The sequence below is a fragment of the Aplysia californica genome, unplaced genomic scaffold (genome assembly GCF_000002075.1).
Source record: "Aplysia californica isolate F4 #8 unplaced genomic scaffold, AplCal3.0 scaffold00048, whole genome shotgun sequence".
Taxonomy (NCBI): domain Eukaryota; kingdom Metazoa; phylum Mollusca; class Gastropoda; order Aplysiida; family Aplysiidae; genus Aplysia; species Aplysia californica.
Window position 1 is genome coordinate 2,012,502 of NW_004797318.1, and position 14,540 is coordinate 2,027,041.

Genomic DNA, 14,540 nt, shown 5'->3' on the forward strand with positions numbered 1-14,540 from the left:
AGACAGACAGACAGACAGACAGACAGACAGACAGACAGACAGACAGACAGACAGATAGATGCACTAATGAACTGACAGACAGAGAGAAGAAGGGAATGGAAGGATTCATACAGAGAGAGAGACAAATACAGGGAGACAGACAAACTTATAGAGATGAGAGACAATAAGAGATAGGGAAAATAGAGTCTGAGAGAGAGAGACAGAGAGAGAGAGACAGAAAGAGAGAGACAGAAAGAGACAGACAGAGAGAGAGAGGGGGGGGAAGAGAGAAAGACATATAGACAGACAGACAGAAAGACAGACAGAAAGACAGACAGAAAGACAAACATACAGACAGAGAAATATGAGGGAAAGAAGAGAGATAAGGATGCAAAGAGTTGGAAAGGCAGAGAGACAGACAGAGAGAGATAAGACAGAGAAAGAGAGAGAATGAGGGACAGACAGAGAGAAGATAGACACAGAGAGAGAGAAAGAGAGAGAAAGAGAGAGAAAAGAGAGAGGGAGTGCAACAGAGAGACAAAGAGAGAAAGAAAGACAGAGACACAAGGGGAGAAGAGAGCGACTCACAGGCTAAGTGCTGTAGTACAGAATGATCCAGATGACCGGAGAGATATGAAGAGACAGAAAGAGAGAGAAGTAGGAGGAGCAGAGAAAAAGACAAAGAAACAAAGAAAGAAAGAAAGAAAGAAAGAAAGAAAGAAAGAAAGAAAGAAAGAAAGAAAGAAAGAAAGAAAGAAAGAAAGAAAGAAAGAAAGAAAGAGAAAGGCACAAGAGGAGTTGAGAGCGACTCACAGGCTCAGTGCTGTAAGGCAGAATGATCCAGATGACTGGACAGATTTAGAGAGAGAGAGAAAGAGAGAGAAGGACGGACAGACAGAGAGACAAAGAAAGAAAGAAAGACAGAGGCATGAAGGGAGAAGAGAGGGACTCACGGGCTCAGTGCTGCAGCACAGAATGATCCAGACAACCAGAGAGACAGAAAAAGAGAGAAGGAGGGACAGACAGAGAGACAAAGAAAGAAAGAAAGAAAGACAGAGGAATGAGGGGAGAAGAGAGCGACTCACAGGCTCAGAGCTGTAGTGCACAATGATCCAGACGACTGGACAGATACACAGAGAGAGAGAGAAAGAGAGAGAAGGACGGACAGACAGAGAGACAAAGAAAGAAAGAAAGAAAGACAGAGGAATTAGAGGAGAAGAGAGTGACTCACAGGCTCAGTGCTGTAGTACAGAATGATCCAGACAACCAGAGAGACAGAAAAAGAGAGAAGGAAGGACAGACAGAGAGACAAATAAATGGGAGAAAAGAGCGACTCACAGGCTCAGTGCTGTAGTGAAGAATGATCCAGATGACTCCAAGCAGGGTGACGAACATGTCCAGTCGGTTCCTCTTGCTAGTCCAGTAGCCCACGGGGGACAGAGCTATCATCTTCATGATCACCTGGGAGACCACAGCATTGCTCTTGTTGATTAACGGTACTTCTAGTAGAACCATTCATTTTTTAAGTTTTATTTATGTTGCGGAGCGCCATGTTGACTAATTTTTGCTGAACCATTTGTGAGGCACCGTGGAGAAATTCAATATCAATTAATTTATTTAAACTGTAAATATTCAGAACATTTGAAACACATATTAAATTAAGTCATTTTTAAAAAAGTACATTATGACATCTGTGACATGTTTAGTTTCGGTAACTGACAGGACAAATGAAGTATTTTCTCTGTCCCGCAAGTTACCATGGAATAGCTCTCTTGTAAGGATGATGCAGAGTTTGCATGAGACTATTGAGTTACACCCACATTTCACAGAAACAGATTTAGTCTGCAGTCACACTGAAGTAGATGTTCATGTTCATACCACTGTCCCCACTGTTTTAAGAAAAAAAAATTCTGAAATTAAGCAAACTGAGCCCAAAAATGTGAAATTAAGCGATTCTGTTAATTTTAACAAAGAATGATACAGGAAAATAATCAGAAATTAAGCCAAAAAAATGATCCAATTTTGCTAAATTATGTGGTGTGCTTAAAACCACGGGGACAGATACCAGGGCACCCACCAACCACCCGCAAAGTGTAAAACCAGAACACCCACCAACCACCCACAACGTGTAAAACCAGAACACCCATCAACCATCCACAACGTTTACCCACCCACAGCACGCAATACTCACCTCCACAAAGAACAGGAGAGTGAACGATGTGGAGAAACCAGCCAGGATGTACATGTGCTTGTCGTCTTTCCACTGAGAAAAAGTACAGGATATATAATGAGTAAAGTAATTACAGCCTTAAAGAGCGTGTTGTTCACTAGTGGTTTAACACATTTAGTACAGTCGGCTACTTTGTTGCCAGGCCACACTATACGCTCATTACCACTGGTGACTTTAGTTGCCATCTTGACCAGGCACACTTAACATAATTAGCTCACTCAGCCCTGAGCCCGAGATAATCGGGTTGAACACTTCTGCGCTGGGCCCTGAACCCTACAGTATCGCGATGGAAATTTCTACTGCTTAATACCGTAAACACACATCAAATAATAATAGACAATACTTTATAAGTGATCCCTAGCCATATCTTTACAAGAAACAGACTATTACAAGGGTAAAGGTTGCTTTCTTGACCAACAATTGAAAAGCAATTTCAAGTCACTCTATATGATAGCTGAATGGCTGGTGAACCTCAGGGATTTTTTAAAGCGTGTTTCTTAGGCTGGGAAGGATTTATTTTTAAATTTTAAAAAATTTCAATATGGCTTCAGTGTTTTTAACTGGTGCAGTACTTCAGGAATTTTCACTATATGAGCCTTCGGTACTGTAAATGTTAAGGGGAGTCACCACATTATGGGTTGCTCGCTTTCAACTGTCCATGTTAGAAAAATTCTCACTCCTTTATTTATTTACCTATACCTTTGAAACTTTGCTTGGCACTTTTGCAGATCAGCGACCTAACCCGTTTTATTTTTTAAAAATCTTGATCCAGTAATAAAATACTAAATAGTTTTTCTATTTGGGCCGTAAATTAGAAAACTGCTCTTTGGGTATATATACAGAATCACTAATAAATGATTTACAGTAACCTGGCAGACAAATTGCTCATTTTAAGACAGTGACACCATCCCGCCACCAGTTAGCTTGTAGATTTCATCCCAAAACTGTCTAGAAGTCTCCACATGAATCTTGAAAATTACTCACCCGGGCTGATGAACCAGGTTTCTTAAGTGTACTTTAAAGTGTGGTGTTGATGAAATTATGTAAACTTTTTAACGTTTTAGGTGTATTTTGTAAATCCCCTTTTATTTTTTAAAATCAACTTTAGGCTAACATCAAACTAAATGTATCAGAACCTTAATTTGCAGTGCACTTTATGAATGGGCTCTTGGATTCTAATAGTCATCCAACTTTTAGACACATATGCAAAAAACTGACAAGATTAATTTAAACAGAGTGATTTTATTTCATCTTGTTTTAACTGCGGTCAGACGAAAATTAACAAGCTATAACAGTCAAATTATTTCACCAGAAATCAATTAAGAACCATGATTACACTATAAAACAAGTGAAGAAGGAGACCATCGACCATCTCCCCCATCTCAGGTCAACTGGATGAAAAAAACAAACCCGAAATATGTAGATTAGCACACACACTGTCCAAAATGCTTATAGAAAATATGAAACTACTGAAGTCTGAAAAGCTGCACTGAGAGAGTGCACTATATTAAAGCCCAGTTCAATAGTTCTTAGAGACCAAATCACAGTGTTAAAATTATCACTGAAAAACATAATGACCCAGGAGTATTCAATGAAAATGTTTGCAAATATTAACAAAGTAAATCAACAAAAGAAACTGCTTTCTTCTATTTCGAAACAAGAGTACTGCCTCATCTTTACAGTAATTTATCATACATAGATCTAATAAGAATATCTGTTCGACTAATATTCCCAAACGTGAAACTCAAGTCTTAACCCTTATAAATTGACCATATGTAACCAATTAACTATTTGAGCAAGGGAGGTAAATTTTCCTCCATGGCTGAGAGCCTAACATTCCCAGTGAATCTATATATTTCACCCGATGCCCACATTACCTCATGATGGGCTCTGGGCTCACCATCTTTTGAGCAGGACAAAAAGTGGGATCCATCAGTAAACAAAAGAACTCTAAGGCATTAGTTACAAACTTTGATACCAGACACTTATAAGACCATATTGTGTTGCATGTGCAAGTGCCGTAAGATTAGAGGTGTTACAAGAGAGTAACAAACAGAAAAATAGAAGGGGGAAAGATAAGGACAACAGATGTTTGATGGGAAAGAAGGAGCAAACCACACCAGAGTGCCCATCAACCACCCACAATTCAACATTTGAGTTGATGGAAATGGGCACGGTAAGAAAAAATTCAAAATTTGAGTTTTAACTCCTTCAACAATAAAAATAAATAGCATTTGTATAGCACAAACCCTGCTCAACAGCAACCTTTACACTATATTAATACCCTAGCAGACCATAGAACACACAGAAACATTCAAGGATTCCCAGGAAACACACAGTACAAACAGCTTATTAACTAATTAAGGACAAAGTGGACACATATGTCCGACAGCAGTGAATAAGGAAGTTATTATGCTTCTTTTAGCATTCTGGAACATCATGTCTCCGAGCGTTTGAATGAACAGAAGGTGCGTCTGCAATGAGTTAAGCACCCAAACACTAACAAACTGATAAGATCTTTCACTAGGTACCCATTCCCACCTAGGTGAAGTGATGAAAATTTGTGTAAAGTGCCTTTCCCAAGGTTACAGCGTTGGGTCTCTGACGGGATTAAAACCCATAACCTTACAGTTGCAAGCCTGAGAGCCTAACCACTAGGCCACAAACACCACAAAACTGAGAAACTGGGGACACTCACGGGGACGGAGAGCATGAGGCAGTTGGCGATGACCAGAGAGACGATGATGCGCTTGAAGATGAGATGTTGAGTCAAGTCATACATCAGAGCCCGGAACGCATTACCTTCTGTTGGCACAAAAAAAGAATATGTGTTTTTAAAAGTACAGACAGAAAATTCAGGTAGCTTTTAAGATGAAGTTGAAATGACAAATCCCTAAACATTCAGTTTTTTTGGGAAAAAAAATATAGAATACTTCTCCATTATACGTATTTTTTATACATAGGCCATCAGATACAGAGGTAGTCCTCCTTTCATTACAGCTTGTATATGCACTTGAAAAACATATATGAATTCACAAGCCTAACAACCATAAACCAGATGTTCACAGGGAAATGCATTCATCTTGCCTATAACATACTGTGCAGTCCATAAAATGTTATAAAGAATTGTCCATTTCTTCTCTCAAAATAGTCGAAACAATATGCAAACCCTAAACATTCAGTTTGCACTGAAATTAAGCCACTCTCTTTTCTTTTTATTTTGGGGGTTTGTTTTTTCCAGTATTGCTTACTTTTCGTTTTTATCATAATATTACTTAAATTGAAAATCTTCTTTCATGATGCTACAGGGTTTTGTTCCTGTCACTACTGGATATACTTCTCATGTGCATGAGAATCTTTTTTACTACTCTGTGCAGGGAATTGAGTCCACAAACCTGGTCTGGGTGGGATGTGCAGTGGTTGGGCCAGCTTGATCCTACCCTTCAAGTCCTGCCATCTTCTCTGGTCTACTGTCAGGAGGGCAGTGCCCTGGATGAGGAAAGAAATGGATGGATGGATGGATTGATAGGTGGGTGGATGGATGTATGGATGGATGAGAGAGAGAGAGAGAGAGAGAGAGAGAGAGAGAGAGAGAGAGAGACAAACACACAAGTAATAAAGTATTGTGGGCAAACATATTTAATTTACAAAATTCTTTGACAGATATACTGCAGCTCTGAGCATAGTTTAATGCACACAAGTCTCTGAGAGAACACAGCCCGCACCTTGGTCAGCATAACCTGTTCATCTGACAGAAAGCCTGTTGGTAGTCAATCTGTCCAACCTCGACCTAATATTCTACACCAACCCAAAAATTTACAGCAAGCTTGCTGTCTTTAGAATGTCAAAGCGTACAATTACCAGTTTCCAAGAAAAATGGTCATATATAAAAGTGCAATTAAAAAGCTGACATACATTGCAAATGGATGCTGAAAAAGATATGGTAATTGTGCAAACAGAATACATCCATACTAGTACGATTATTTGCAACCCTCACCCTCATATATAGAAGAGACAAAAAAATTGAAGAATTATTGAAATATGTCACAAGAGTCCAAAACTTTGATTATTCCTACACAAATTCCATCACAACATCAATAATTTTACTTTTCTGTACAAATTTTTCCCTCACCTTGTTCTCACTGTAGTTGGCAATGACCACGCCCACAAACAATGTCAGGCCAATCATGTAGCCAATGAACACGAAGAAATGAATATAGATTGCCTCCGCCTGTGGGTGGGGTGGGGGGGAGGGGGGGGGGGGGGTAGGTGGAGGAGGTGGGGTGGTATGGGATAAGAACCAAAAATGTAAGATAATGGGGATTTAGCTTCTCGCTACAAAGATCTCTTAATTGTCACCATATAGAACACGATAATATATGCTAAAGTGCAGCTGACAAAGACTACAAATGGAGGGCTATCTTGTACTGACTAGAAATTTTCGAATTGTAATATCCCTCGCAACTGTCATGGCTGTTAAAAAGATATTCCCTTTTCACCCAGAATTATTACACCGTAATTTCCGTAAAATTTCAGTTTTAATTTGTATTAACATCTGTTTTCAGTTTTTCTGAAAGGAATTCATTACTTTCAAAGCGATACCCTTAAACCCCAAATACGGAGTTGGCCCACCTAAGTACAAAGCTCATGATACACAAGTATTGTATGGATAAAATACCAGTTTGAACTCTTTTTAAAGAGGCAGGACCTCTGACTTAACTTCCATTTTCCAATAGGGTCAAGTCCACAAGGTGAAGAGTCACAAAGACTCCCAAAACAAACCGAGTTCAAAAAAACTTTATCTCAACTTCAAACTTTTATTCACAAGCATTGACAATTTAAAAAATGGATTAATAGCAACAACATAAATTGTTTAAACCCTTTAAATGTATTCAAAATGAAAATGGGTGAATTCTGTGGGCTTTATCAGTGGAAAGCTGGTGGGAAAGTGGAGTTAGGAACAATATCATTAAGTGACATCAGGCTACAAAGCTTTTTCCCTTCAATTTCATCATTTTTTACTGAAACTCTAAAACATATAACTGAGAGAACTTTATGTTAAACATAGCACATAGCTCTAGGTATGCATATCATACTTTCACTCATGAATATTGCATTTCAACCTTATGGACTCATAATTACTGGAGTAAATGATTACTCTACAATACATCGGTGAACCTACAACAAAAAACACTTCATATTATGCACTGCACATAGCTCTGGCGATATACGTGTCACGACGTAGTGGAATCAGGCGCTCGTCAATTTTTGAGCACATGGGGTTATTGGTATCATCTTAAAGCCTGTTAATTCGCCTTCCTTTTGGTGAAAAAAATATCCATCTATGTTAAATTTAAGTCAAAATTTCTGCCATTGGAGGAGATCAGGGTCGCCTGGTTTCAGAGGTAAAATTATAAAGAAAACGACCGCCAAATTTTAGTAACTTCCATAGCCTAGGAGTCATTGGAAACTGTAAATTTACATTGTTTGCTCCTTTAATCAATGTTTTTTCAGTAAAATCAACTTAAAAATGTGTTTTTGAATGGACATAAAAGGTGATGAGCCAAAAAAAGAAAATTAGAAATGATATGTCCATCAGCAAAAAATGCAGATTTCTTTGATTTCATTATCTTGACGAGCGCCTGATTACACTAAGCTGCCTCACATATATACTATACTTTGCATTGATGAACATTTCACTTCAATCTCATGGACACATGGAGTAAATTATCCCTCTACAATATACCGGTGAACACACACATTAAGTGGACAACTCTACTCACAGCTCCCACTCTCGCTATGATCACATCTCTGACCTCCAGCCATCCCTCCAGAGACAAGACTTCAAACAAAGCCAGCATAGCATTGCCGATGTTATCAAAGTTGAAATTTCGAGGATTCGTCCTGAAATAATTGCAAAGTTTGGTTCATTCAAATTAAACAAAGATTCAGTTACAAACCCTTGAACCTTAAGGCCATTAAACAAAACCAAGGCTTATTATATCGTAAGCAGACAAAACACCAGTTTTCATTTTGGAGTCAAATTTTTTTAATATGCTAAATCGAAAGCTAGCAACTGTGAAGGATAGACGGTCATTACACGTCAACCTTTAAGTCAGAGATGGCACCTCAGCCAAGTATTCCAAGTAATAATAATAATAGTAATAATACCACTGATAATTCAAATCCTACCATGCTCGAGGCACCCACATCCCTGGATGGTCTCCTGTGCTTTCAATTTTCATTTTGGTCACTTGAACTTTGGCAAAATAGATGCCTGTGCAGTTCTCCTGTAAAAATATAAAAATAAAGAAAGATCAAGTACATTTTTTCTTCAGAAATGAAACGAACATTTCATACAAACTGGAACTCAGCAATATTGCCTGGGTGAAACTTTGTGGCATATTTATCACAAAATAATTAGTCTTTTGCTCTTCATCTACACAAACCACTACAACCCAGACCATGTACAGGAAAAAGAACAAAGTTGCTTGAGTTTGAACAATAGAATTCCCCTTCGTGTCTTTGTTCGATTAACTGCAACATTTGGAAAACCTCAGATAAGGTTATTGTTTTGGCAAGAGTTTTACGGCGGTCGCAACTGCATAAGGTCACATGAACGCGATATTGGAAGATTATGGAATGATGGTAACATAATTCTCACCTTGATCATGATCTCGGGGTCATTGCAGCGTGCCAGCTTCCCTCCCAGCAGGTGCACCCCACAGATGGCAAACACAAACATGAGAACAATCAACAGAATGGAGACCTCAGGAAAGAAAAGAGATAATAAAATATTAAACTTATATATGGTACCTATGTCTGAATAATATGGGTTTTGGTGCTCCCACTATTTGAAAACAAATAAAAGCCCATCTTTCTAATTCGTAATAAATTTTAGCACAAAAATAAAATGATATGACTGATATGAAGACTTTCCTAATCCACATATACTCTACACCTAATCCATAGGTATGATTTTTCAAATCATATGACTTGAGATAACAAAGAAATCTATTACAGCCATTAATTACTCTTTGTAGTCCTTTGGGTCATACTGTTAACAACTGCAGAGTTTTTTTCTACATTAAGCAATTCATTTATAATTACTAAAGGGTACAGATTGGTTAAACTATTAAAGTGAATAAAGTATAATTAATTAATAATTATAATTATTTAGGAGCAAAACATCTATTATAAGGAGCAAAACATCTATTACAAGGAGCAGCACACTGTGATCTTTGGAAGCAAACTGGTTAAAAAATAAAAAAAAACATTTAAGAGAAATAGGCTAACTTAAAGTTCTTTTTGAGAAAAATGTCAAAAGAGGTAATTTTGAGTCCGCTAGGTTAAAGTTCAAGATTATCTCACATCAGCTATTATTGGCTCCAGTATTTAGACAGAATCTTTCATACTATATTAAACAATTTGTAAACTCTGATCATAGGTTTGATTTTATAACGAAAAGTCCAGTCAGGAGGACAAACGCTCCTTCTCTCAACACTTATATGTGTTACGATGTGGTGGAATCCGACGCTTATCAATTTTAGGGCACATGGGGTTATTATTTGCCTTCTTTTTTGGTGAAAAGAATATTCATTTAAGTGAATAGAAGTCGAGATATTGCAGTTGAAGGAGGTCAGGGTTGCCTGGTTTCAGGGATAAAATTATCGAGAAAATAGCCGCCAAAGTTTGGTAACTTCCATAGCCTGAGAGTCCTTGGAAACTGAAAATTTACATTTTTTGTGACTTTCAACAATGTGTTTCAGTTAATTCCACAGAGAAATGTGTTTTTAATTGGGCATAAAAGGTGTTGAGCCAAAAAAAAGAAAAATTCAAAAAGATATGCCAATTGGCCTTTAAAATGCTGCTGTCGTTTATTTCACTATTTTGACGAGCGCCTGATTTCACTATTTTGACGAGCGCCTGATTTCACCCGGATGCCTCACATATATAAACTCAACAACCCCCCAAAGACTGACCAGGCCAATTTCTTTGAAGCCCTGCACAAGTTCATACACCACTCGTCTCATGTGAGGGACCAGGCTGTAGATTCGCAAGGGACGCAAGCAGCGCAGGATCATCAGGATCTGCTCTCGGGAGTGAGGCTGCACTTGGCGTGGCATCCACAGCATAAAAACCACGCTCACCTGTTAGATAGAAGTCAGCCAGATGAAAGGTTACAAACCATCTGCCAGCAAACATTATTTCTCGTTATGAATACATGTCGGCCTACAAGGTCAAGGGGGGGGGTAAAGATAATTAATTCATCTAGATTTACACGAATTGATAGAACATCTGCCATTTTGGTTTTGTTAAACAAATAGTTCTGGCATGATTGATGAAAAAAAATATATAAGATAAAACAAGACACATGCACATCTGTCAACAATGTTAAGACAGATAGAATCTTTTTACATGAGACTAACTTCTTGACTCAAATTCTTGTCATACCCCTAAATTTCCTCAACCATCACGAAGTTCATATTATTTCTTAAACCTGCTCTACATGTAAGTGCATCGTCTCCATTTCAGGAATTCCTGGCTATTTAAAATTCATCAGTTTTCAGAGCTTATGCAAGAAAATGTCACGACAAATGACAGAACAGTTGTTTCTCTCTACTACGCCATAGCCAAAAAGATTTTTTGCTTTACAATTTTTTAAAAATTCATCTTAAAAGGACAATAATGACAGCAGGCATAAAATATATCATCACTCTGATTGTTTAACTGATTAAGTGCATCACAATCTCATTTCCAATTTGCCAACTGAGATGCATATTTTGAGATATTTAAAAAATGTCCTTGTGGAGGGGTCTAATTGGTTTTAACACTTCAGTCATAAACATCCATGCTAAGAAAAGAAACGTTGTGAAGACAGTAGTAGTCACCCCAAAAGTGATCTATCAACCCAAACAAAGGCTTCAATAATGTTCCCACAAGTTGAAAATAAATTTGCAAGGAAATTTTTAGGGAACAAAATTAAATGAAACAACATTGATGGGCCACTCTGCAAGTATTACTTAGCCAAGAATTTCATGTTCAGCAGCAACAAAGAAAAGGTCCAGGAGAGACAGACACAAGTGACACAACCTCGGACTTACCCCGTAAATAAAAAGATCCAGGACACCACTGAAGTCATTGACCACAGCTTTAGGAGTAAACAGCAAACCGTTTGAGGTGACCTTCAGCCCCATCTCAATGCTCATGCAAACGACAAAGGCATACTCTGCAATCTGAAACAATTTGTCAAAATATCTCCATGAGTTTAACAGCGCTATGCTCAGTGTAGATGAGGCTTGTACAGTGTCTCCTGCACAGCCACAGAAACGTCCCCACAGGAACAATAATAAAGTATTATCATCATTTTTTTTGTTCATTCTTCTCTTGTCTTGTCTTGTCCCATCTTGTCTCATCTTATCTTTACATCCGCAGTTTCAGCATCATTCTGCATACCAGTTATCTTTTTACCACTGAGCACTGTACTTTGGGAACTCGATTCACACACACACCAATGATTCTACTCTCGCTAAAGGAATGTCTGGCTATAGAGATCATAGAAATAGTTAATATCACCACCAGAACAAGGCAAGCCTTGATGTTTTGGTAATCTTTGATGATATCTTAAGTGGGGACCAATAAACTTTACCCTATAGACGTCATATAGTAACACTGAATATTGAAAGTCATTACTGATAATGAGGGAGATAAATATACTCTGTGCTTGAATCGATTTTAAAAGCATTTTTGTTTGTGTGGAACCAGCTTATTTTGTCACCATTGTGTAATTTCTTATTCTCTTCGACACTACAACATAAAAATAATATTTTATTAAAAGAAGAGCACAATCTTAATCCTACTTTTACATAAAGGCTACAAGGTGTATTGTGTAATCTACATTCATGTCACCATGTGATGGAATCAGGTGCTCGTCAATTATCGGGCATATGGAGTTAATACTATCATCTTAAAGCTTGTTCATTTGCCTTGCATTCGATTTTTTTTAAAATCCATCTATTTTGAATAGAAGTCGAGGTATTTGTGATTGAAGGAGGTGGGGTCATCTGGTTTCAGAAGTAAAATTAGCGAGAACATGGCAGCCAAAGTTTGGTGACTTCCATAGCTCAAAATTCCTTGGAAAAGGCAAATTTACATTTCCTGTGCCTTTAATCAACGTTTTTCCATAAAATCAACTCATAAATGTGTTATTGAATAGACATACAAGGTGTTGAGCTAAAAAAACCCAGAAATACAACAAAAACATCTGCCAAACTAGCTGTAAAATGCAGATTTCTTCAATTTCATTTATTTGACGAGCGCCTGAATTAACCACCATGCGTCACATTTATTCTCTTTCCCACTGACCTGCAACACCCGATTCTCCATGATCCTGTTGGTCGGAGTCTCAGCCATCATGGAGATACAGGAGAGGATGGTGACGATGATCATGACCCAGTCCAGGTACGTTACCAGACCAAGGAGTTTGCTGCGTCGTGGGATCATGAGAGGCAGAGAAAACAGACAGCAGTTTGTTGTATTAGTGGTTTGTTTGATATGTTCAAGGGAGGCACATCTACGTAGTAAGGTTTTACGTTACAATGTGACAGTCATTTAGAGCTGGGGGAAAGCAAGACAGGCAAACAGACAGACAGAAGGACCTCCCAATGACACCCTCTCATCACCTGCTAGCACAAAAGTGGAGATAAAACACTTACTAAAGTTGTGTCATCTTGTATCAGTTCACCAAAATGAGAATAATACACTGATCAAACGCTATGTTAGGTGTTTTTTTCTATAATGAAAGAGAAACCTATACAAAAAATATTACTTGAGTGGTATCCTGGGGAATCAGGGAAAAGACTGATTTTTTAAAACACAGCTACCTGCAAAAAATATCTTTTAAAGTTAACTTCTCATTTTAAAAAAGCAAAATCAATTTTTAGTAACTTATCATTCAAAATGTAAAAAGCCTTCTACAAAGAAACTTCTAAATGTGTTAACATAGAAAATGCTCTACCCTTCCCCTCGTAATGCAATGATTTGCAAAACACTCACCCATCCATCTATCCATTTTCTGGGAACAGCAGACAAAATTGAAACTATCTTGTAAAGAGTATTACAAGTTGTTGCAAAGAAAACAAAATGGATACAGAAAAGGGAAAGGGAAAAGAAAGTGGCTAGGATAGCTATTGTAAGTGAGTATTATTTTTCTGTGCTGGAATGATCTTGGAGCTTGAAAACCCCTTTCCTTCTTTTTGTCGTTCATGGGTTTGGTATTTTTGAAAACCCACAAAAAAAACAACTATAAGGTATATGGAAAATTAACTGACCCATCCAATCTGCTAAAACAAATGGTTTAAAAATCCCCTTATCTCAAAGTGAATTTTTACAGTGTTACATTTGACTAATGCCCTCCACTGGACACCCGAAGGACGTCGTAAAAGGGGCAGACCCAAAGTGACCTGGAGACGCACAGTAGAGTCTGAAATGAAGTCCTGGAATCATTCGCGGGGAACACTGACCAAGATGGCCCAAAACAGACAGATCTGGAGATCCTTTGTTGCTGCCCTAAACGCCAGATGGCATAATGGGTAGTAAGTAAGTAATGTGTGACTAAGAGGCTGGCATAGGGTAAGTGTTTATTTTCACAAATGAAGGATCAGCAAAGCCTGTCCTATCTCATTTTAATAGATACCCTTTTGCATAGCACAAATTCCAGCTCAACAACAAGATCTAATGTGCTTTAGAAGCTACATTATTACCCCAGCAGACCTGATAGCATTCTAGAAACAGCCTGGGAAGTCTACGGTGCCATTTTAAAAGCACTAAAACAATAACATACTGACAAGATCTTTCGCTGTCTATGGCCAGGTATATATTCCCACCTGGGTGGAGTGAGGAAAATTTGTGTTTAAAGTCCCTTTCCCAAGGACACAACATCAGGCCTGAGGCTCGAACCCCGAACCCGCAACCTCATAATTACTACTCTGGTAGCCTAACATCTAGACCATATTATCAATCACTAGTAACTCACTGAAACTGCTTGTATTTCGATTTGATCTTCTTGCCAGTTTCCGGATCTTGAGAGACGTAGTTGTACTTGGCGTTCACCACCAACTCGCAGATCTTGCGCAGCTTTGTCTCTCGGCCCACCAGGAAGAGCGGCGTGTCGAAGTACGGATGGTTCTCTCGCAACTCTACTTCCTGTTGGTTTCTGAAAGGAAATTTATACGGGAGGGGCATTGTTTGTGAGTTCTGTTTTATGGTGGATGGGGTGGACACGCTGTCTCACAAATGAGCAATAAAAATAATAATAATAATAATAACAATA

At 38.2% G+C, this 14,540-nt stretch overlaps 1 protein-coding gene across 1 annotated transcript in view; it reads right to left on the reverse strand.

Annotated features, from left to right (window-relative positions):
* Positions 1-14,540, reverse strand: part of LOC101861494 (sodium leak channel non-selective protein) — a gene marked incomplete in the record, with an annotated part of 77,838 nt that overhangs the window by 27,184 nt on the left and 36,114 nt on the right. The window contains 12 exon segments of the mRNA XM_013079319.2: positions 1,318-1,440; positions 2,171-2,242; positions 4,908-5,014; positions 5,605-5,698; positions 6,342-6,440; positions 7,993-8,113; positions 8,402-8,499; positions 8,874-8,978; positions 10,192-10,359; positions 11,314-11,445; positions 12,575-12,695; positions 14,244-14,423. Of these exon segments, the coding sequence (XP_012934773.1) occupies positions 1,318-1,440; positions 2,171-2,242; positions 4,908-5,014; positions 5,605-5,698; positions 6,342-6,440; positions 7,993-8,113; positions 8,402-8,499; positions 8,874-8,978; positions 10,192-10,359; positions 11,314-11,445; positions 12,575-12,695; positions 14,244-14,423 (1,420 nt within the window).